This window comes from Salmo trutta, chromosome 12 (assembly GCF_901001165.1).
Source record: "Salmo trutta chromosome 12, fSalTru1.1, whole genome shotgun sequence".
Lineage (NCBI taxonomy): Eukaryota > Metazoa > Chordata > Actinopteri > Salmoniformes > Salmonidae > Salmo > Salmo trutta.
The window spans coordinates 32,893,248-32,918,825 of NC_042968.1; the positions used below are offsets into that span (position 1 = coordinate 32,893,248).

At 43.4% G+C, this 25,578-nt stretch overlaps 1 protein-coding gene across 1 annotated transcript; it reads right to left on the reverse strand.

Moving 5' to 3' along the window:
• Positions 1 to 681: 681 nt before the first annotated feature.
• Positions 682 to 25,302, reverse strand: LOC115203371 (monoacylglycerol lipase ABHD2-A). The gene is made up of 11 exons (XM_029768012.1): positions 25,070 to 25,302; positions 23,451 to 23,540; positions 22,438 to 22,662; positions 17,409 to 17,584; positions 16,115 to 16,282; positions 15,683 to 15,866; positions 13,186 to 13,278; positions 12,592 to 12,690; positions 10,422 to 10,491; positions 10,080 to 10,164; positions 682 to 6,012 (listed from the first exon to the last, which is right to left on the reverse strand). The coding sequence occupies exons 3-11, from the start codon at positions 22,653 to 22,655 to the stop codon at positions 5,801 to 5,803; spliced, it is 1,305 nt and encodes a 434-aa protein (XP_029623872.1). The 5' UTR covers positions 22,656 to 22,662; positions 23,451 to 23,540; positions 25,070 to 25,302; the 3' UTR covers positions 682 to 5,800.
• Between the last annotated feature and the right edge of the window lie 276 nt (positions 25,303 to 25,578).

Genomic DNA, 25,578 nt, shown 5'->3' on the forward strand with positions numbered 1-25,578 from the left:
GACACTGTCAAGAAGCATTATGACCATCATAATCATACAAGCCAGACAGGCCTATCACGTACATGCCCTTATGTCAGTCATCAGTCAAAAAGAGGGTGTCTTGTCCTGCTCCTGAAATCTGCTCCTGCGTTCATCCCAGTCATCAGCAACAGAGCATTGGGTAGGTGCATGTCTGACATCAATGTGTGCTCAATTACAATAATTTAATATGGTACATTTCACAAAATGTTATGTAACAAACATACTGTTGACAAGTAGGCTATGGTGTAATGGAATGTTTTGCCTTGTGTGGTAGGTTTTGTGGGTGTTGACACTCTTATGTAGGTGTCATAACCAGCCATAAAATAACACAATATATGTAACAACAGGTCTAAATGTGTCATGACAGTTATGACCATATTATGACAGGTTATGACAAGTTGTCAGTTATGACATTATGATGAGGCTGGTTGTCAAGTGTCACCAAGTTGAATACTTATCTAATCAAGATATGTTATTTTTCATTGTCAGTACTTTGTTTAGATCAGACAAAAAAAACACAATTAAATCAATTTTAATTCCACTTTGTAACACAACAAAATATGTAAAAAGTCAAGGGGTGTGAATACTTTCTGAAGGCACTGAACAGGAGATCAATCATACCGCCAGTTGCTCATAAAGACAATAACAAGAAAGAAAAAACTTTTTACAAGAAAATTATTTATTTTTGGAACACAATCATATTTTTTTATTATTACATCACACACACACACACACCATTGGTTTTCTTTACAAAAACACACCAGTGATCTGAATTCATAATGTCATACTGTATGATTATATCAGTGCACCAAAATTACATTTCCACATCCACCACCCTTCCAAAACAGCTAACATCTTCATACAATGAAACAGATTGTAAACACAAGAATAAAGCTCTAGAATGTTAAAGTGAACATTTGTTGATGTCATGGATCACTGTTCTTATTGGTGGAAAGGGCTCCATTCCCCATATCTTAGCTGTGTTCACCAGCGCGGAATGGTCAGAACGTTTCAGATAGAAATGGATTGCATAGCATTTACAGAGCTTTCCTTCTTGTGGAATCGAGAACCATGTTGGTTCTATGTACTACTTTTCTATGAGCATCGTTCTGGACATTTCATCCCATGGAACAAACCCCTTAGGCTGTAGGAGTGCTGATCTAGGTCCTGAATGTCCATACAAACAATGAAATATTTTGATCTAAAAGCCAAAACTGATCCTAGACCAGCACTTCTACTCTGAGACACTAATTACATTTGGCCTCTGATCTCAGTGTGATGACCTCATCCAGACTCAAAAGGTTGTTTCTCAAAAGCAGGACCTGCAAGACCATAGTCAGTCACACTTACATAATTAGTTTCAACAAGCGGAAGATTAATACATTGTTTCATATCAATCCTAAAATAAACAACTCAGAACATCGGACACGGATTGGAGCCCATTCTCTATGTCGAAACAAAACTGCATAAATAAGATTGTTCTCCCACTTTCCTTTTGTACTCATCTTTCCCTCACATGTTTGCATTTACACCTTGAGAGAAACAAAAATCCCTATTGATTATTGCCTTAATCTTTTATAAAATGGCCCCTGGTCCCTGTCATACAACTGGGTCGTTTCACCAAATGACTGCCTTTTGCATCCTTTTGATAGTTGAAGTAGAAATTGTGTACCAATATTGAATATTAAAAGCCTGTTACATTCATTGAAGTGCCCTTTAATATAGACCACATGGAGAATTCAATAAATCAAATTTTTTATATGAATAGACTTCCTAAAGTGCAAAAATTCAGCATTGACATGTCCCTCCATGAACTCTGTTTCCTCCATGAAGATTTTAACCCACTTAAGCTCAACATTTCTCCATCATTGTAAAGCCCTAGTTATTTAGTTGCTTTGGCAGTCATTTCTGAAGGTTGTAATTTATTTCATGTGATTAGTAATTCATTTCAAGAAGAAAAAAAAAGTCCCTTCATTTTAAGGTTAACTCTGTTACATAAACTGAACTCTCGTTTTAAAATGGTGAAACTATAATAATAAGCTAAAGAAACGAATATTTAATAGTCAAATCACAGTGTAAAAGCAGATGAGCTGGTTCTGGCGTTCTGTGGTGGGAAACTGAGTGGGTCGAGCATAACACATCAACCCTGTGACCTCATATATAGACAGGCTACAAATGTTTTAACTTGTATTTTTTTAAAGCTTGCATTGAATTGCCCCTCCTGGTTGTAGACAGCAGGCTCCCATTCCCTCCATCACAATGGATTTATTTAAGATGATCACCAACCCGATTACTTTATTTCACACTTAATATAGTCGGTTTTTATTTAACCTCTTGAGATGGGGAAAATGTGTTTTTAATTAAGTTGAACATGTGCACTTTGAGAGAATGTTACCAGCTGAATTCTAAAAAGGCACTGAATTGGTGGAACGACCGAATTATGTTAACATTTAATTCATTTGCAAGTGCAAAAAAGTGAAGACATGTTTTGGTTTTCCAAACCAGAGATGGTGTTAGGACTCAGCATACACACCTACATTCATTCATATACACTCACACACTGACAAATCTGCACATACAAAAAAATAATAAGTCACCGTAACAATACAAAATACAAAAACATTTAAAAAATAAATCTGAAAAATAAACAAATGTTGAATTCTGTAAGTAGTTTGAAGAGATACAATCCAAACCTGCATTTCTGTGCAAAGTTAGGTGATAAGTGGATTTCTATAGACAGAACACACCCTGTTGGTGTGGAGTCATAGCGAAGACGGCTTGTTATGCTGGTGTATCAAGACTCAGATCTTACTCGCTGGGATATCTCAGAACGACATGACTATCGGTTAGACTGGACGAGTCACTGACTAACTGATTTTCTATCAACTTTTAACTAGAACTGTGAAGTGTCCTTAAAAATTGGTAACAAACATTGGTAATAAACATCAGTTAGTTCAACAGCTGTATTAAAATCTGGTCTGAGTTAACATCAGTAATGTCTAAAGGACTACAGTACAGTAACCTACTGGCTGGATTTAAGACAGAAGTTGTAGTTTGCTCTCCAAGCCTACAGATGGCACCCTTGTGTTTGGATGCCAGTCGACTGAGGTGAAGTTCAAGTGACTGTTTACAAGGCTGAAAGAACTCAGCCAGCCAAATGACTGGCATGAGGTGATGTTGAAAGAGCTCATTATGGTACACAGAAGGTATGGGTTGGGTGGGACTGATACGCCTGGACAGCATCCCAAATGGCACCCTACTCCTTATATAGTGCACTACTTTTGACCAGGGTCCATAGGGCTCAGGTTAAAAGTAGTGCACAATATAAGGAATATGGTGCCATTTGGGACATAACCCTAATGTACAGTGAATCACCAGCTTTACCTCCCTACAGTTCACTTGGCTGGACCTCTGGACTGGACATGTCATGACAACACCAGCATGGCTGCCACTGCAGGCTTTGAAGGGGAAAATGCATGGCCATTATATATATAAGAAGAAGAGGAAACACGGAAAGCTATGACATCTAAACTTGATCTTTTTCGCCCCTTGACTTCGGGGTTGAGTCTTTGCGAACCTCAGATTCTCACCTACATATCGTTCTCATACACCTCAGCATCTTGCAGCATTAACATTCCAGCATTCCTTCAAACACAAATATGTGTGCTAAGACCTTCGGTCCTGACAAAACTAAATGGAAAGAAGTTCTCTCCCCCTTTGAAAGATAATGTTCCCTAGCAACAAAGTTGGGCCATTTCCATGTATAATATACTTCCTCTCTGGTAGACCTCAACACTGCCACCAATATTCTATCAGTATTCTACCACTGGTCAAATAAAAAAAACTTTTCTGCGACGACTTTTGGTTCAACAAAATGGAGTCTTGTTGGAAGTCATAAACACAATGATTATGGCCATCCTACTCAGCACACCTCACAGCTCAGGTCCCATGAACACATGGTCTATAATACCATCATGTAGATGACTGCTTTGTTCATCTCTGTACAGTGCCCTCGCCAATGAAGGGTTCAACATCAGATGTGATAAACCAGTTATCACAGCAAGTTATGTACGTTGTGACTTTGGTTGGAAACGTATTTTAGTGATATTGAGTCTGAGCTGCTAGCCCAAACAAGTACACCTAGGTCCATTTCTATACGAGTGTCTGACACCGGAGTGTCTGTGTATTGGCAGTGGGCTACTCTCTGTGTCTAAGGGAATGAGTCTATAGTCAGTCATGCTTTAGAAGACCTGGAGCTGATCAAGGGTATAGGACTGAGTAGGTTAGGGTTAGTAGTAAGGCTGAGTAGGTTGACTGCACAGGACAGACAGCCAAGGAAGACTCACCCTGAGGGCTAATCTCAAATGACACTATTCCCTACATAGTGTACTAACATGTAGGGCACTATATTGGAAAAAGTGTATTTTTATTTACAGAAATCCTCTACTGGGAGGGTGGACTGTAGGGTTTAGTGAACGTGGGGATCATTCGGGCCGTCTAACTTGAAGAGTTATCAACCTCTCTCCCTCCCGTTCGTTCATTCGTGTCACTGAACGAAACGTTACGCAAACGTTTGTCTTCAGCTAGTCCCATAAAAGAAAGAATAACAAAATGGTTGAAGAAAGAAACGTGACATACAATGTATAAAGTGCATTGAATAAAAGTGATAGAACAACGAGACAGTAGGAATGTGCATGGATCTCATTGAGATTGACCACAGGTCAGGTCCGCTAGGCAAAAACCTACCTCCACTGCTTAATATCACTGAGGGGGGAGTGAGATCTTGGATGCATCCCAAAAGGCACCCTATTCCCTTTGTAGTGCTCTACTTTTGAACAGGTCCACTATAATTCACCATAGGCACTAGGGTGCATTGTGAGACATACCCCTTGATTCTACATGGAATCAAGTGCGAAATAGATACTCATTTTATGGGGGACTCGTGATCTGAAAATAATTGTACAATAAAATGACTATAATAATAATAATAATAATAATAAACTATTTCACATTTGTATACCTTCCAAAAAGGGCTGATATTCACCAAGAAAACATATTTTGGACTAAAACAGAGTGAACAGAGAATCTGATCAACCTAATAGAAAAGGTTGCATACTAACAGAGCTATCCCGTAGCTCTCCTTCTCAGCACACACGGCCTGCTAAACTAAACTGGCTTTTTATACAGTATTTGTGAGTAACATACATTGTATAAAGAGGCGGTGTTGGTTTAAGACGGCAAACTAGGCTAAAGCCTTGGCAGTCGTCAGCAGTGAGCGCACTGTAACGTACAGTAACTGCAGCTTCGTTAGTCCTCAGAGATAGTACTAGGAGGTTTCTTCTGTGCTCCTTTTCTCTACGACTACACATCTACCATGTCACTCTCTCTCCCTCTCTACTCCTAGGATGCCAGTTTGTTTCATCCCTTTTTAGTGAGTATTTGGTCAAAGTCTCCATGGTTGGATCTCAGAGATCTCTCTTGGTAATGTATACGTAAGGACAAAAGTAGTTGTTCCTCTCCACTCCACTAGTTCCCCTCAGAGACAAAGCACAAAGGCATTTAGTCGTTTTAGTTCCTTCACGTGTAAGGTGGTTTTGGTTAGAGGGGGGCAGCAGGAGGAGTAGAGGCTGAGGGAACAGGGGTACCAGGGAGAAGGTTGAGACAGTAGCCCGAGAAGAGGCGTGAGGAGAGAGAGAGAGTAGTAGTTCAAGGTTTCTCCTCAGTGAGTGGGGGGGGGGGGGTCAGAGGTGAGCGAGAGAGGAGTTCAGGAAGTTAAAGGTTACGCTGCCTTCTCTTCAGGACAGGGTGTATTCAGGTTCCCGCTTTTTTGGCATGGCGGTTTCTGTTTTTCCCATTGGCACATGGCGTTGGCGTAACCCACGATCACCTTGTCCATCCAGGTGAGGGGCTGGGGGACGAGCACGGCCCCCTCAAAGAAGCCCAGGTGCCCCCCGTGCAGTGTCAGGGCGAAGATGACATTCTGCTTCTTCTCTGGAGGGGGATAGGGAACAGAAAGGGAGGGGGTACAATATGAAGATATCAGCATCTTTTAAAACATATTTTTAAGTTGATAGACAAATGGATAGAAATGTATGAGAGGGAGAGAGATAAGATGGATACAGTACAGAAAGCAAGTGGAGGAACTGGAGATGGAGGAACGGGAGATGGAGGAACGGGAGATGGAGGAACGGGAGATGGAGGAACGGGAGATGGAGGAACGGGAGATGGAGGAACGGGAGATGGAACCGCTGCCTCCAGGGGCATGTGATCCGGGTCGCAGCACTACCACCAGACCAGCCCCCGGAACCACATGGGAGTCATTGTTTAGTGACAGTTATGTCAGGAATGATGCTATACATTCTGTATAATGACGAACACAGCACATAATGTTACAGCAGGGTCGTAAAATGGCGTCATCCGTGTAATGGGACAGAGATATTGAGTCAGGTGTCTAGGAGGACAGGGAGAGGAAGGAGAGCAGGGTCCAGTGTATTAACACAAATTACTATCACCAGGTAGCGCAATAACCCTGATGAAAGATAAATAGCGCCTTGATACAGGCAATAAACATGTAATATCTATCAGGATCGACCAACTAGAACAATTAACTCATGACACTCTAGCTTTGCTACTTCATACCGTTCGGTTTTGGTTTTTGTTGAAACACCAAATCGTTCAACCCAATCCACTGGGAGGTGCACGTCAACCAAAATGGGACAAGTCACTTTGGTTATAGGCTGTACAGTACAGCCTATTTATAACCTATTTAGTGAGGTTAGTGTTCATATATTAACTTGAAATAAATTGTTAGAACCTTGTAAATAACAGATTAAAATATCACAACATAACCTTTTATGAAATGACTAAGCATGTAGCAAGTCACAACAATATTGCAGGTAATCCCCAGCTGCTGCCTACCAGTTAGAACTGAATCAGGGTTGGGCTGATTAAGGAAGTAAATTGATATTCCAATTCAATAATAAAAATGGCCCCTATTTTCCATTACTTCTAAATTAAACAGAAAAGTAGATGGTTTTTTTTCTCACAATTGAAATGACTTCCTGAATGGACCCCAACCCTGAACAGAACACTGGCGTGGCCTCCAGACATGGAGCCCTAATTTCTCCAGCTCTAACTGGGTTAGTGGGGAAACTGCAGTGTCCGCCTGGTGAGCATGATCCCACAGGGCTTGTACCAACCATACACTATCTGCTAACATCTACCAGCGGTTATAATAGACTAGGTGATTCTAGGAAATTACTCATATTTATAAAAAATTAAAAAAGGACACCCCAGCTTTCCATTAGGCTGAACCCTGAAGAGGGTTTGATGTAGGATCACATTTATAATAAACCATTCAGTTTGGCTGGCTGCATCTTTTGGGAAGCGGTGTCCTATCAATTGTTTAATAGCATTTTAAAAAAGGACCAGGGAAAAGTTGAAGCTTGCTTTAAAACAGAAATGATGTCTAATATGCAGCTTCCATAAGTATGAGCAAAGCATCATGAGGTGGCCCAAGTTGAGGTCAATTCTACAGAAGCCTAATTAATCTAAACTACACACTGTTAAGTCATAATAATACTGCCATATTCTTCATTTGAATAACATTCAATTTGAATCCTAAAATGAAATCAACTTTAACTCTGGGTTAAGCACTAAGCAGCACAAGACTCCTGACTGAGGTTTCCAACTAAAAGATTGTTGGCTGGATTTGTCCGTCAGACAGTCCTAATGACATGTGCCAACTACCATGCGGCTTAAAGTCTGATTCCAGGTGAGGTGACTACATTAGTTATACAACAGCTTTTGCATGTTTCCAGGCTTCCTGTGCCCAGTGTGAGTCAGTCTGACTCTTCTAGGGCAAAGGGGACAGAACCACCAGCTGATTTCCCCTTTGAGAGAGTTAGGCAGGGCACCAGCTGATTTCCCCTTTGAGAGAGTTAGGCAGGGCACCAGCTGATTTCCCCTTTGAGAGAGTTAGGTAGGGCACCAGCTGATTTCCCCTTTCAGAGAGTTAGGTAGGGCACCAGCTGATTTCCCCTTTGAGAGAGTTAGGCAGGGCACCAGCTGATTTCCCCTTTCAGAGAGTTAGGTAGGGCACCAGCTGATTTCCCCTTTCAGAGAGTTAGGCAGGGCACCAGCTGATTTCCCCTTTCAGAGAGTTAGGCAGGGCACCAGCTGATTTCCCCTTTCAGAGAGTTAGGCAGGGCACCAGCTGAGAATCTCCTATATCTCCACCCTGCATCTCTGTGTAGCGCAGGACACAACAAGCCAGTGGGCTAGTGTTACCCTCCATCCCAGCTCTGGGACTCTATAAATAACAGGAGGCATCACATCACCACCACACATTGTGCACCACTTTGAGGAAACGTGATCATAACAGTAGGGAAGTTCTCTTTGGACCTACTCCTTCAATGTTTGCAGATCTGTAAGGTGGGAAGCAATATGGTGGAAGCTCTACCACTACACAGCTTATACCTATCCAGACCCTTCAGACATGCTTACATTAAAGGGTACGGGCCAAGGGGGAGGGATAGAGAGCAATTTGGGATGGGCTGTTCCAGAAATTCCGTGAGAGATGAGAACTGGCTAGAGTACTGTACAGTCCATGGATCTAATATAATCCAACAAATGGTGACTAGTTGGTAGTGCTGAGGTGGTTGTTTCCATAAATAGCATGCTTTCCTTTACTGCTCCATTTGATCAACCCAGTAAACCCTTGAGGATTGAGCTGATTGGCCGCTATTCTCAGTGTTCTATTTTAATATGATAGAACACCCATCATGGTAACATATCAGTCATTAGAATCAGTTAGTGTTAAAAAAATGACAGATTTAGCTTGCATATCTAAAAAGGTAAGGGTTAGCGGTGTCTACAGGCTAAGTCACGAGCACACGAGGAGACAGAGGCTCTCATCTGTGTGATACACTACCGCGTGTGTGTGTGTGTGTGTGTGTGTGTGTTGGAGTTACTGAGCCAGTGTAAACCAGTCAGACATTCCCAACACACCTAGTTCTACATACCGCCCCCTCCCTGGCCTGGGTGTGGGACTTAAAGGATTCATCTGCCTATTCCAGCTCTGCTGTTTCAGAGACAACGTAAGGGAGAACTTTGTACCAGGCGTTGAACTGGTGAAAATACAGTAGACTTCTAATGATTTCCCTTGTGTTAGTACACAAATAACATGTGCATACTGTTCTGGACATTACTTTTCAAAGTGGCTTGCTGACACCAAGTTCATTTCAGCAATGTGTTTTTCTTACTGTGTTACAGTACTGGCTAACTTCTTATGGAGCGCCTGCATGATCGGATTCTCTGGACGCCTCTTCTCAATAGCTAAACAAACGTAACTTCAGCCCACAATTATTTTCATGTAGCTCCGCTGCTCCCTCTGCCCTGCATAAAGGCATGTTGTACAACGTCTGTTGTAACTAGAAATGCCACCATCCACATGTTGTACAAACATCTGTTGTAAATATAAACACCATCCACATGTTGTACAAACATCTGTTGTAAATATAAACACCATCCACATGTTGTACAAACATCTGTGTGTGTTAACTATAATGACATGACCAACATGTTGTACAAACCTCTGTCTGTGTTAACTATAATGACATGACCAAAATGTTGTACAAACCTCCGTCTGTGTTAACTATAATGACATGATCAACATGTCTGACTTCTGTATCTGTGTTAACTATAATGACATTGCATTATAGCAGAAGCAGGACAGACAGTCCAAGTAGAGATGTCATTTTATCAAGTGGGGAATTACACATGCGCATGTTTATCTCTGGGGAAAAGGTGTCCTGGGGACGGGATAGGGCGGGTCGAGCCAGTCACGCAGCCTCTGACAACTTTTGAAATGCCCAGAGCTGTACTGTGATTGTAGAGCCAGTACCAACAGTCAGATCAGTGTACTGGCTCTAAATGTGCACCTCAGCATGTCTTAGGTTGAAGACAATAGGCTGACTGACAGATTGACCAGGCACTGCCGAGTGGCCCTGTGTCTCTGTAGGGACGAGCTCTGAGTAGAGAAACTCTGTGTGTGTTACCTGCCAGTGTGCGAGGGATGGTGAGCAGAGACCCGTGCACCAGAGGATCATCTGCAGAGTTGACCAGCAGAAGTGGCACGTCAACCTACAAAATACAACCATAATTAGATATACTTTATGCAATACACAAGCCCAATAAGAGTCCACTTAGACAAGCTTAAATCATGAACCTCACACTGTTCTAAGCACTTCCTTTAGTACATTTCTTAACATTCATACATGTTTAGAAAAGTATTCTTATTTCATACATGTTTAGAAAAGTATTCTTAATTCACACGTTTAGAAAAGTATTCTTAATTCACACAGGAGAGAGAGAAGTAGGGATAAAGAGCATCAACCTACATTGTGAATATAATGCACACAGCTCTCCTTCTCGTAGTATTCTTTGAGGGAGTTGTGCCCGTGGAACTTCCTGCAGAGACAGGGGGGTGACAGGTCACAAAACAAAGCAGCATGCTGTGGAAACTGGAGAGGGATTATTAAGTGACATACTACGTGGGTGAGCACATCCATATGAACCATGCACAGCAAGATACTCAGAGGCCTTTCTTAGGGCTGGGCGATATAGCAAATTAATGTTTTAGCACAATGTTCAAAATGCCTGGAATCGAAAGAATCAAGGTAAAAAAAATTATAAAATGTAACTGTCTTTTTCCTCATCTCCTTTGCTCCTTCGGGGCTGTGTTCACTGTGCACCTTCCCACTGACACAGACACCAAGCCCTCCTCCTTCTGTGCTGTGTTCACTGTGCACCTTCCCACTGACAGACACCAAGCCCCTCCTCCTTCTGTGCTGTGTTCACTGTGCACCTTCCCACTGACACAGACACCAAGCCCTCCTCCTTCTGTGCTGTGTTCACTGTGCACCTTCCCACTGACACAGACACCAAGCCCTCCTCCTTCTGGGCTGTGTTCACTGTGCACCTTCCCACTGACAGACACCAAGCCCCTCCTCCTTCTGTGCTGTGTTCACTGTGCACCTTCCCACTGACACAGACACCAAGCCCCTCCTCCTTCTGTGCTGTGTTCACTGTGCACCTTCCCACTGACACAGACACCAAGCCCTCCTCCTTCTGTGCTGTGTTCACTGTGCACCTTCCCACTGACACAGACACCAAGCCCCTCCTCCTTCTGTGCTGTGTTCACTGTGCACCTTCCCACTGACAGACACCAAGCCCGCCTCCTTCTGTGCTGTGTTCACTGTGCACCTTCCCACTGACACAGACACCAAGCCCCTCCTCCTTCTGGGCTGTGTTCACTGTGCACCTTCCCACTGACAGACACCAAGCCCCTCCTCCTGCCACTCACCACAACAAAGACTAAAGAGGACTTCTTCCGCTGACAGTTTAAACTCTCTATCTGCATTTAAACTAAACCCTTCTAATGATACTCTTCTCATGTCTCGACTCCCAACATGTAGAACAGAGCAGACCTTACTAAGACGTGTGTATCAACGACTTGGGCAAACGTATGCTAAGTTCCTGTCGTGCGCAGCATTGCAGTAACACCACCGCTAGCAGCATTTTAGCCACATGCTGTTATGTGCTAGCTGTCTAGTATAGGTTTTAAAAATGTGCAATGAGCATAAAAAGATGCATTAATATCAGGAATTGGCAACTCGTTCTCACTTGATTTCAATATCTAAACAAAGTGAAAAGTTTGTTCAAACAGGTGGAGATGGACAGGAGGGTGTGTTCAAAGCAGTTCAACTGTTATACCATGTTAGCAAGCAAATACACCCAAGTTGGCTAAACTTGAACTATAAAGATTAGCTGGCTACCCACTAGAAGGTTGATCTGTGTTCTTTATCTATAATTCCTGCTACCTTAAGTTAGTCATTATTAGTGAATGTACATTGTGCCTGGTTCTGGTTACATTTGTAACAAAAAGGGCATTTTCAGAGATTTGAAAGGCAGATCAGTGATTATTGCAAAAAAGCAGGTTCATCTATTTTGATAAAATACATTTTATTATTAAATGGGTCAAAGGCTTAGGTATAATTTGACAATGCCAGAATTCATTATATTATTCCAAACTGTTTGAAATGTAGTGTTTTGACCTTAAATTGTGCAACAAAGCTTATTTCACGATTTAAATCGAGAAACTCCCATAAGTTAGAATTTGTTTCAGGCCATAATCGCCCAGCCCTGCTCAATGGCTCCTAGCATATTGTTCCTATGTATTGACAAAACTCAAAAAGTTTGGCTTGAACTTCAGCAGGTGCTGTTGAGTGTTGACAGTCTATTTTAAACATACAGCCATAAATGTCACATTGACCCCCTGTGAAATCAGTCCTAAATATTGTAGTGTTGAGGACTCAACACAAACATTTCAGACTGATTTCACAGGGGATCAATGTGAGACAGGCTACTCACAGGAATAATTGTGTTGTGTGTCATTTTAGCATGTGTTCCTTATTAGATTCTATCTAGTGTCTTTTACTAAATGTATTGGGTGGAAAGCGAAACACTGATTTGATTGTGAGTCTAGGTTATTTTCAGCATGTCCTATACCTCATGATGGTTTCATCGATCTGCATGAGGGAGGTGGCCGTGTAGAGTCGGCTCAGGTCTGCGTCCTCCATCTTCGTTGCACTTCCAAACAGACTGCCCCTGTAAACACACACACAAAATGTTGACACATGCCGTTGAAAAACGTGACAACACTAGTTATTCTGAGTAAAATCCATACCTAGACCAGGAATTTCCGTGCCCTCGCTAATTGCCTCCATTTCATTAGTTAAATAGTTTGCCTCAGGGAGCTGCTCTGTACGGGTTTGGTGTTTCTCCTCCATGGGGAATTTTACTGATCTGCTGGGTTGTGACTATGAGTTAAGTCCAAGCCATTTGTCATAGATCTTAAATAATATAAGCCATTTAGCAGACAGTTTGTTTTCCTATGGGTGGCCCCAGCACGGCTTGAATGGGTGTTATCAGGTGATGATCGCTCCCAATCACCACATGGAGTTTCCACCATATCGCTTTTACAGTAATTTGGCCATTTCAGATGTATGAGAAGTGTCATGGCCCTAGGGTAGGGGCTAGGGGTTTCTTTGGGACTGGGCCTACCAGTGTGAATGTACTAAGTATTGGAACAGGGCTGAGTACCTGTGTGAGAGGATGATCTTCTTCATGTTGTCGGCCATGAGGAAGTTGTAGAAGCGTCTGCACTGGTCCCACTGTAGGAACGTCTCCTGGGCCCTGTACACACACACACACACACACACACACACACACACGCACACACGCACGAACGCGCACGCACGCACACACACCAGGAAGTCAGTTGTGTGTAGAGAGAGAACTAATTATATTGTTGTCATGGTTATATCTGTTTGGCCTGACAACCAACATACTCAAAAGTTGGCAAAAGCATGCAACACAGGTTTCATCACCGTAGGCCAATACAGGACAACAACAAAACTGCTGCCAACATCACTTTGTACTCTTGAAGCTGACATGCTAACCATCGCCCCACACGTTAAATACGCAGAACGATCTCTCACTGCACTATGAACTCACCAACACTACCTAGCAACTAGCTATAAACAAACTAGCATTACTAGCAACTTGCTAATAACTAGCTAGCAACAAGCTAATAACTAGCTAGCAACAAGCTAGCAGTACCCATCTAGCTAGTCCAACTTCATATCTGCTAGTGCACATGTGAAACAAGGTTGAGGAGTAACTGATTACATGTTATCAGTTACATGTAGGCTTAATCTGATTTTTTTTGCCTGACCACAAGTTCAGAGACCTCTATGAGGGCACACCAAATGTGTTTGATGGATCCTTTTTGTCTTCTTCTAATGCCTCTTAAGGGGAAAGTAATCGAAAAGTAACTGAAAGTAATCAGATTACATTACCGAGTTTGGACAATCCAAAAGTTACATTACTGATTACAATTTGACAGGTAACTAACAAATGACATTTAGAAAGTAACCTACCAACCCAACCCTGATGAGAAATACTACAGAGGTAGCATATATAGTGACAACTACGCAGCAGGCATATCAATCCCATTCAACAGATGGCATGGGCAATGACAAAAGACATGGCTTTAGCTATGACATAGACAGGAATGGAAAATAAAATGGAGGTATAAAGACTAATCCCATTTCACAAAAGGCCAGTCTGCCTGGTCCTGACACACACGAACACACTGTTTACTCTCTGGACAGAGCAGACAGTGTTCCTGCCAAGAGGCGTTGGCCACCTTTCAAACTCTAAAAGGTATGGTTCAAAAACACCACACGTTTCACAGAGTTCCATCTTCTCCGTCCCAGAGCTTGTGCAATACCACACCTAGAAACACTAGAGTTGTGCATTTTCAGAAAACACTGACACAACCTCCATGGAAGAACTGCATGGTGCATGAACAATAACACTAACAACCCAGGTTAACGGAGCAGCCAACAGTATGAGTCTGTTTCAGTATTCAATAACACATAACTACTGTAGCCTAGCCTACATCTTTGCCTTCCTCAAAAGACTTGGCAAGGCAACAACCAGTTGTCTACAGCGGAGACAGACCGGCACCCAGGCAAGGATAAAAGGTGGGGCATCTGTCCTCTGTCTTTTTTGTGTTAGTCACTAGTCCACTGAGATCACAGATAAAGTCAAACTACAGGAAATGATCAATGTTTGCTGGAGAAAAAACAGGATCCCAGCTACTCTCAGCCTTGTTGCCATCTTGTCAGACAGAAAGCTGCTGGGCAAAGTGAATTCCATCTGAGTGAACCTCCTTTTACAGAGAACCAAGGCTCAGAAGTAGGAGAGACAGAGCACTTGCATTCAAAGCAAAACACTTGGAAAGTATAAAGGTGCATAAAAGATGACGCCCCCCCATGTACTTACCATAAAACGCCTCGTTTGCTAAGTTCGCCATATTGTACATTCCTCTCTGTTACTAATTAATTCTATTGGCATTATCACAGTATACATGATTCTAATTCTCGCGCCAAGACAGTGGCAATTTGGAGAAAAAAAAAGGTTAATTGTGCTTATTTACTGGCACATTGAACCATGTCGCGTGCCGTAGTTTACAAACTCAGTGGATCATGCTCAAACTAAGACATATCTGAATTCCTTCATCTTTAGAAGCCTTCGCCATTGGTAAAACACAGCTGAACAGTATCATTTGACAGCTGTTTTACCATAGCTTGCAAAAGAGTAGAAATGGATGCTAACCAACTGTACAGTAAATAACTTCCGCTAGCTAGCTAACTTCACTAAGTTGGGGAAAAACAATTCACTTATTTACATTAAGTTAGCTACATTACAGCTCATTGCTAACAAGCATAACACTGCCTCTAAAAAAGACAATGTGTCTCCACTGTTTATATTTTGATGTTTATGACACCTTCACTGACCAAGTATACAGCTGTGTGTAAAAAGGGGATATAGTATGTAATGCAACAAACACCATTAGCTAGGCAAAATGGCCGTTCGGCGTCCTTGAGTAGCAATTATAATACACAAACGTGTGCAGCACTGCAATTTGTAACTCCACAGAAGTACACGGGATAGCCATTTTGAGTAGCTCTTACATGTTGCTTTTGCATACTTGCACAGGGTATAAATAAGTCTTAAGACCGTAGCCTACCTGAGTGCGCTGTATCCCTGGCAGACACTGACGCAGCACAGCACTCTCTCCTGATTGGTCCGGTTCTCTCCCAGGAACTTGCACACGATGTTGCCTCCCAGGCTGAAGCCCACCACTATGAGGTGGGTGTGAGGGAACATCTTCTTGATGTAGCCCACCATGGACGCAAACTCCCACGTGCAACCTACCAGAACAAGCACACGGGCAAGGACCAGAGCAAAGACATTACATACTGGGGCTTTGAGTTGGTTCATTTCCTTGGTAGCTTAACTCATGGCTACTGATCTGAAATGAGGGTGGTGTGGTGAAAACCTATCCTGTCTTCACCTATAAAACTTCTTGTTGTTGCTTTTGTGTGTGCGCACGCGTGCATGCATGTGTTTTTTTTATTAGGAGTATGTGTGTGTTTGTACACGTCTGTGTAGTCCTCACCGTAGGTGAACATGCGAGGTGAGGTGAGCTCGATGTTGGGCAGAGCACCCAGGTGATTGAGCACAGCACACCTGTAACCCTCCTTCTGAGAGTGACCCACAAAGGTGCGGATGTAGTGCTTCTCGCTATGGTTACCGATCCCCGGGCATATCACCATGGTGACGTCATCTGTTGGAATAGCAAACATACGGACAGATGGATCAGTGAGCCGTTTGCAAATGAAAATATGTAAAGGCAAGATTACACGTCCTCATGGGCCGATCATTGCACGGTGTGGTACGCAAATATGACAGGCAGCAAACAGAGACAGTATGGTGCCTCAATAAAACCTCTATAGGATGAGATGTCCCAGTCACTCAAATAATAAAACAACAAGTAGCCTAGTTACCAGAGGCTCTTTATTACCTTTATTTAACAGGCTAGTCCATTAAGAACAAATTGTTATTTACAATGACGGCCTGACAAGAGGCAAAAGGGATACCAATATATTTTTGAAATAACTATGTAAGACAAAACGGACAACACAGACAGAAGCCACTGGCAACAGCACAACTAGAACAGGAAACAAACAGTGGATGTGGATGTGTGTAGGCATGTGTGGTGTGTGAAGTAAAGCAACATGCTTCCTTCCATATGGCAACGCAAACTAGTGACAATTACAAACTACTACGTCTCAAATCTGAGGTCAAAACAAATGATCTACGTCCCAAATTGCACCCTATTCAGTACACTACTTTTGACGATGGCCAATAGTCTGGTCAAAAGTAGTGTACTAAATAGGGAATAGGGTACCATTTGGGTCACAACCCTGATCTCATCACCTTAGCCGAAAGTAGAGGTAGTAGAGTTTACCTAGAGTCACGGTCTGTAAATCTGTGTCCTCAACAACACTGACATAATAATCACCTACAGAACGGGAAATGGAACCATAGTGTAAACAAGTCAATAGACCAAAAGGTGTCAAAACCGCCCTGACAAACTGAGCCCAGACAGGACCGATACTGTACATAGGACAGGTCCATAGCACAACATTGGGCTATAATGAATTCTCTCATGCTTCCAATGAGCTCATTCAACAGCTTTCCTTCCCATTGCACTTCTCTCCTTGGTCATTGCTGTAAATGACAATGCATTCTCAACCAGTTAACCTAGGCATAGAAAAGATAAGGCAAGCACATCTCAATTGAGGGGGATGTTTTTGTTGTTGACTGTTTATATTGCAAAAAGAGAGTCCTAGGCCAATAGAGATTCTCCATTCTTGATAAAAGATCCATAAATGACTGAACTAGCCCACCTCCTGTCCGGTGGTCCCCCATGGGCTCGAAGAGGTCAAAGGTGGCGGTGGCCCCATCCTGCATGGGTAAATACTTCCTGAGGCCTATGGGGTGAGGGCAGCTCACCCGGCCCATCTTGCCATACAGTGCTGTCTGTAGGTGGCCACTTTTACCCCACAGCAGGGGCGGAATGTACCTGCAAAACACACAAACACACAGATTCACTATGGGCTGTTCTGGCTCGGACAAGGCTTACTTACTTAACTTTACTCAAGAGATGAAAGGTTTATTTGCAGGTAATAAAATACATTGTAATTCTTCGTATAGGCACTAGGAGCTCTATCACATAGGCTAGTAGCCTACATCGCACACATATAGTACACTCAACAATGCCATGCTAACTCGAAATCTGAGCACAGAACCGTGTGTGGAATGTGCAACAGTGTCCATAAGAGGTTCCTGTAAGAAACAAACACACAACAGCATTAGGATGTCCCTTGAAGTAATTAAATCACTTTACTTGATGACTTGTTCTTGCTGACAGTTGTGTTTTGTTATTTCAGTCAGTCAGCTAATGTAGTATACTATTTTATTTGTATTAAATCTTTAACTAGGCAAGTTCATTAAGAACTCATTGTTATTTACAATGACGGCCTACTAAGAGGCAAAAGGCCTCCTGCGGGGAAGGGGGCTAGGATAATAAATAAATAAAAAACAATTTTAAAAAAGGTAGGACAAAACAGACTGACAAAAGAGACACCAACACTACATAAAAAAGAGAGACCTAAGACAACACAACATGGCAGCAACACAACATCAACATGACAACAACAGTAGCAACACGACATGGCAGCAGCACAAGACGACAACAACACAGTGGCAGCACAACATGGTAGCAGCACAACATAACACAGTAGCAACACAACATGACAACACAGTAGCAACACAACATGGCAGCAGCACAACATGAAAAAAACTCAGTAGCAACACGACAACAACAAAGTGGCAACAACATGGCAGCAGCACAACATGACAACAGCACAAACGTTGTTAGGCACAGACAACAAGGGCAAAAAGGTGGGTGGTTTATTTGCTGTGTTGACTTTCAGTCACAGTGGGTTGGAACAACATTCACACACAGCGGGGGATAGGGAAGATATACATTCCTAAGTAGAACACACAGGAAGCTGACCATCCCTGATAATGCATCTGCCCTGGTACTGTATCTGTATGGGAGTAGACGTATGTAAGGGTCCAACCCTGCAGGAGATCAAAGTGGATCTATCTGCTGCTAGCACTGCAGTGAGACATGAGCTGGGCTAGTCATATCACAGTCATACAATCTACCATCTCACATCCGCACACTGAGTTTAGCACAGGAGTACACCGATCATTTAGCAGGAAACCCTTGGCAAAAGGCCAAAAACAACTAGTGGTTTCCATTTTAGGTCTGTTTATAGATTAGCGGGCACGATAACAAAAGAAGGAGATCGACGTTGACAATTGCAATGCCCTCAAATGGAGCTTTGGCCTCCGATGCGCTCAAATGGAGCTTTGGCCTCCGATGCGCTCAAATGGAGCTTTGGCCTCCGATGCGCTCAAAAGGAGCTTTGGCCTCCGATGCGCTCAAAAGGAGCTTTGGCCTCCGATGCGCTCAAAAGGAGCTTTGGCCTCCGATGCGCTCAAAAGGAGCTTTGGCCTCCGATGCGCTCAAATGGAGCTTTGGCCTCCGATGCGCTCAAATGGAGCTTTGGCCTCCGATGCGCTCAAATGGAGCTTTGGCCTCCGATGCCCTCAAATGGAGCTTTGGCCTCCGATGCTCTCAAATGGAGCTTTGGCCTCCGATGCTCTCAAATGGAGCTTTGGCCTACTCACTATGGCCTTAGGATTTAATGTCCCTGTGATGAAATTGAGATAACTACAACTATAATGTCATAACAATATTTAGCGACGTATGCAAAACACTGACACCTTATGCTATCCCACAGCCAGGCAGCTCCCCGACTGGAGCGAACAGCCAGGCAGGTCCCCGACTGGAGCGAACAGCCAGGCAGGTCCCCGACTGGAGCGAACAGCCAGGCAGGTCCCCGACTGGAGCGAACAGCCAGGCAGCTCCCCGACTGGAGCGAACAGCCAGGCAGCTCCCCGACTGGAGCGAACAGCCAGGCAGGTCCCCGACTGGAGCGAACAGCCAGGCAGGTCCCCGACTGGAGCGAACAGCCAGGCAGGTCCCCGACTGGAGCGAACAGCCAGGCAGCTCCCCGACTGGAGCGAACAGCCAGGCAGCTCCCCGACTGGAGCGAACAGCCAGGCAGCTCCCCGACTGGAGCGAACAGCCAGGCAGCTCCCCGACTGGAGCGAACAGCCAGGCAGCTGTGAGGTTGTTCGCAGAGATAACCAAGGTCAGGGTGAACCAAGGTCAGGGTGAACCCCTCTCAGTCAAAGGACGGACTGACGGTCCACACACATGGGTGGGAAGTGTACACACTGGTACAGTAAGTATCGTCAGCGAGCAAAGTCTGTTGCTAAATCAACAGTTACACAACCCCCTCAATCTCATCTTCCTTCACTGTCATTAGAGCAGTCTGAGCACCTGGACATTACTTCCCTTACATAACGCCTATCTCAAAACACACAATGCCCGCTGATGCTTCCCCACACCATTACTAATATTACAGATAAGCCCTCCAACCCCTGTGTATAAACAGCATTATCAACTCTGACGTAGGTAGAGTTAGGGAGGTAGCATGAAGTAGAACAGAAGAGCAGGAGAACTCCGGACCTCCAGGCTCTGATTTAAATAGCCCCGATATAGACTAACACACTAAAGCCTTGGGCAGGTTTGATTCCCCAGAACATTCTCGCTCTGCGAATAATCCCCGACTGGCAGGGATGACGTAATGTTGTCACAGGAGGGCTAAGAGGACAAGGGGAGGAGTCCAGGCAGGCGAGGGGGGGGGGGGAATACTGTTCCAATTACACATCTGACATGACTGATGAAAGCTACACTTTTGAATATCTACTGTGTGAATGAAGTCAGTCTGTCATATTGCCTACACTTTAGAGTGGTGTAGGTCTGGGTGCTCCAGTCAAGACATAAAAAAAGAGGAGAATCTGAATCTCGTTCCAGCAAACGTGTGTCCACACGCATGTAGCTACATGTCTGTGTGCAAGTGTGTGTCCTCATACATGTCTATGAGTATGAGTGTGTGCACTGTAACCTGCTGTCTCCCTTGACAGTCAGCAGCAGAACAAAGCAAAGGAAACAGAAGCCAGCGTGGGCTGATAGATAGACAACTAAGGGTGTTGTCTGAGGTACAGATCAAAGTCACAGGTCTGTTCTATTGGAGGTCTGATTTAATAACTAGCCTTTTGATATGATGCAATACACAGTCCTCTGATCTACTGCCTGAAGGGGTAACCACAACACTTGTTGGGGGTAAAATCATGGGGTAAGCATTCATAAATTATATTCTTCAAAAAAACAATGGCTACATATCATTAATTTAAACATTCAAAAACGGATGTACCAATCCCACGTTGCCCCTTTACAGGGCTGGTTTCCTGAACACAAAGCCATCCGAGACAGATTGAGATAAAAGGCCAAGTAGACCTCTGATCATGGAAACCTGGCTTCACTCAGTATCAGAGGAGAATGGCTCTGTTGCACATCACTCCAGTGCAGGATCTGCCCTTTCAGAGGCTAACTCCCAAACTACTTAGAGTAAAATGTTGCAGCTGCGCCCTTATTTTCTAGAATACAATGACAGATGGAATGCATTGACTGCTTTGAAGACAGAGTCGTTGCCCCCCTGTCTCGTATTTCCTCCACTGTGTACCTCTCTCCTTCTCCATGATTGATCTGTCCGTGGTCACCGTGCTGGAAACAGTGTTATGCAACTCGACTGGGTGTCACTAGGAGTTACACGAACCGTCTTGGACCATTAGTCAGCATAAACAGTGCCAAGGAGCAATAGATGAATGAACGACAGCCCTACTAGCCCAATATCCTTTTACACACTTTCTGTCTTGGCTAGCTTTTGACTGAGTACAGCCCTGTGGAAAAATATAGTGCAAAATTAAGATTAATTTAATTAAGAAGCAATTCACCTACTGAATAGTATAATGAACCTCATAAATTATAACATTTGCAAGAGTTGGAGCTAAACAAATTGTCTTATCACATACTTATTAAGCCTATGACTAGATCAAATGAACTAACAGCAAATATTTAACTGGGCATTCCTCCCTGAGGAAGTCTGGAACATTCCAGGTCCGTTAGTCACAGCTAAAATCCCACCAGTCTTAAAACACAGACAGACTGTCAAACAAAAGCAAACAGCGCACATGAACACACACAAACCTCAAACTACATCTACAGTCTGTTTGGATAAAAAGTACCTGCATCCCAATTCCCTACATGCACTAGTCTTGACCAGAGCCCTAAGAGGAGCACTCGTGGCCAGAGATTTCAGATTAAGTAACAGAGGCTTACATAATGAGACAGCAGCTGAGGGAAGCCTTCAGAGTCTCCCACTGGGCTTCAGACTCCCTTAAGACAGGACTATTAGGCCAGTAGAGTAGAGTACTGGCTCTGAACCATGCCACACATTCAGAGAAACCGCTAGTCATACAGGAGTATCGTTTTTTCCACAACACACAGGAGTTCTTTGGAATGTGGGACTAGATGTAGGCTATAGTGTAGAGTGACAACAGAAGTGTTGGTGCTGTCACGGCAAGGTGATCATGGGTGCACTGTTCCAATTACGGGCTACTGAAAACTCCCAGAACAAATCATAGGACCCCAATAAGCTATAAAATACTCATGGCCAACTCAGTGGCCTTGTGGTTAGAGTGTCCGCCCTGAGACTGGAAGGTTGGGTTCCCCTGGTCAAGTCATACCAAAGACTGGAAAAATGAGACCTGATGGGTCTCTGCTTGGCACTCAGCATTAAGATATATTGGGGGTAAGGACCAGCGCTAGACTAGTGTCCTGTATGGTCGCAGAACACAGCCAAAGACTGAACGACAGGCAGAAAGGTCACTCACTCTTTGGTCAGGATGGGACAGGACTTGAGCAGGAAGCGGTTGAGGGGCGTGTCCTGGTAGGTGATGTCAGGAGCGGCGGTGGGACTCTTGAGGTTCAGGCAGCGGACGATGACGTACAGCACCGTGGCGACCGCCGCCAGCTTCATGCCGTCGAACATGGCCGGCATCTCCGGGGCGACGATGGTGTAGTCATAGTAGCCCGAGTCTTGGGTGGCCATGGTGCCTCTGAGAGAGACAAACACAGAGAAGTAAACAAAGCGTTAGACTGTAAATAATCCACTTAGAACAAATACAGCTAGTACGGATGATCCTGCTACACAGAACACATTAAATCAACTAGCCTACATCAGCCATGCTCACTAGTACACTGATTAACTGTACCCTGGACAACACAACTACATTTATGTCACTTTAAACTTACGTCTTGTTCACAAAACTTAATCAGTGGCAGTAAACAGTGTGGACCATGGAACAAACAGAGGGCACAAAGTGGTCTAGCTATTTCTCTGTCAAAAAGAGGAATTCAAGGCATGTAGCCTAGCAACAGCTAAATATGTTTCAGCTGCCTGCTAGGAGCAATGACAGACGCAGGAAAATAACAAAGCCAATGATGGTAAACAGACTGGCAAAAACAAAAAGAGATGGTAGAGAAAGAGGTAGGCTGGTTTACAGTCCAAAGAGAGGAACATGTGGTATGTAAGTATGAGAGTCAGATGTCTTCCCTGTGGCTCAGTTGGTAGAGCATGGTGTTTGCAACGCCAGCATGGTGTGTGCAATGCCAGGGTTGTGGGTTCGATTCCCACGGGGGGCCAGTACAAAAAAATACAAAATAAAAAAAAATGCATGAAATGAAATGTATGCATTCACTACTGTAAGTCGCTCTGGATAAGAGTGTCTGCTAAATTACTTAAAAAATTAAAAAAATTAAATGAGGTAGTTTAGATAAAACAAACAAACTTCAGAACATGGATAGGAAAGAGTTGAACAATTCTATCAAACAATTATTTACTTACAATTTAGGTTTCAATTCAATAAAAAGATGATCCACTCTGTCCAACAGCCTTTATTTGTGCGGTGACAGAGTCACAGTGACGTGGTCAAATCTGGAAGAAAAACAAACACTTTTATTTCATGTTTTAAAACAGGTGTTAAGAATTTGCGTGATCTGGCCAAGACAACCCAAAATCAGAGAAAATGTGCCTCTTCATATCTCCATACTAGACTTCTTTCCTTTAACATGGTTCTACAATCCCTATAGTTCCTCTTCAATATTAAGCACTGACCTCAAACCAGTCATTTGTGACTGATGTGTTAAAGTTCATTTGTCTCCTTGGTTAACAAGAGAAGTGATCAATCCTAACAGCCCCATTACTAACAGCGATCCCCGCTGTCCTCCACTGCTCCAAATGGAATTCCCCGTAGAGCACGGAATTGCTGCCCTCTCCAATCAGAAAGAACACTATCTGATAAGAATCAATTACATTAGCCATGGCCACTAAGGTCAGCAGGCCAGGGGATGCTCAGATCTTGCATCCATAGCTCTGTCTATGAATTTGAGTGTTTTTACATTTCTCTAACCCCATCACTCAGCTTTTTACCAAAACAAGTGATGGGTGGCCGCTTTGTTGTTGTTTCATGTAAACTGCAGATTGCCTCTGATGTGGGAAGGCCAGTCAGTCATCCAGTGTGATCACTGATGTAGCCTTAAATCATTTGGGGGGGAAAGCAGGTGCCTCAATAGGCCACGGCTAGCCTGTGCTAAGAATCACAGCCTGCCCTGCCATCATGAGATACAATAGCATTCCAGAGCTGCGTAGTTGAGAGAGAGAGGGAAACCACCACGGGCTCAGCCCCATATCACCCTACTCTTTAATCTGTCTGTCACAGTAGTGAACACTTGCAGCTGGGCATGAGTGAGAATGCAGAGAGATGGTTTACCCCAAATTTAACTCTCCTGTTTTAGTTGTCATCACATGGACCACTTTTTTTCACATGTGTATTGGTAGGCAGGTGTAGGAATAATTTGCCTAAGTGTGTGATTATGATAATATAGGAATAGGAACACACTGTATGAGAAGACAATTACCTAGCAAGCTAATTTAGTTAGCCATCTCAGTAAATGCAGATTATCATGGTGCGCAGCAAGTCAAGCCTAGTCATGGGAAACCCACCACCAGCTACAGTACGCACCACGCAGTCCCCGTTGCTTTTTCTAGCAATGGCTTTGCCACCGACAAGTAATGCTGGACACAGCAATGTTTTAGACGGCTTTCGTAAAATAAAAATGTTTTGTCGACATAAGTAATAATATAGTAAACAAGTAAGAGAGGACTAGTACTGTAACGTTAGCTCGATGCTATTTAGCAAAGGGCCCCAACTCACCATCCCTGCTTTTCGTGCACCCACGAGCTAGTTGTGGAATTAATGTTGACAACCTCTCTCTCAATATGTCAAACCAACATACAGCTAGCGAACTAAGCAAGGTATTAGTTCAAATGGAAAATCTGTTAGTTAGCTAACATACATTGCTTAGTTCGATAGTGGTGTGTTCAGCTAGCTAAACCGACGAAAACAACACAGCTCCTGCGCCCCGTCCCTAATCGTAACAGACAGAGATAGCTGGCAAACTAACCTCGTTACCGTCCTCTCCTACACCGTGTTCAGTCTTTTCCTTTTCTCCTTTGTGTCTAAATCCGTGTCTTTCCATAGGGATGTTTCTATATTTATCTCGAAATAATTTACGGTCCGTCTTTTCTATTATTTCCCTGTCTGTCGATGGACATGCATTGACATGTAGCTACCGCTAGACTGACATCTCGGAATTCACTTCCTATTCCTATCTCATTTGCATATGATTCCCCTTATTCTATTGGGTTACAAACGCAGATACGTAATTTCTAAAGACGTATTTTCCATCTCTTACACCGCGCGGCTCCAGTTTCTTTACAGCGATTGGCTAAAGAAAATGAATACAATCTATCCCCCAAAAAATATTCAGGAAAATAACATGCTTACATATTCATCCGTTAATTGAATAAATATCTATCTCAATGATCACAACCTATTGCTGAAACGTGTGGAGAGTCGTGCGTCAATGTATAAGCCAATATAATTGTGTCTCATTTAATACATTTTCATTGA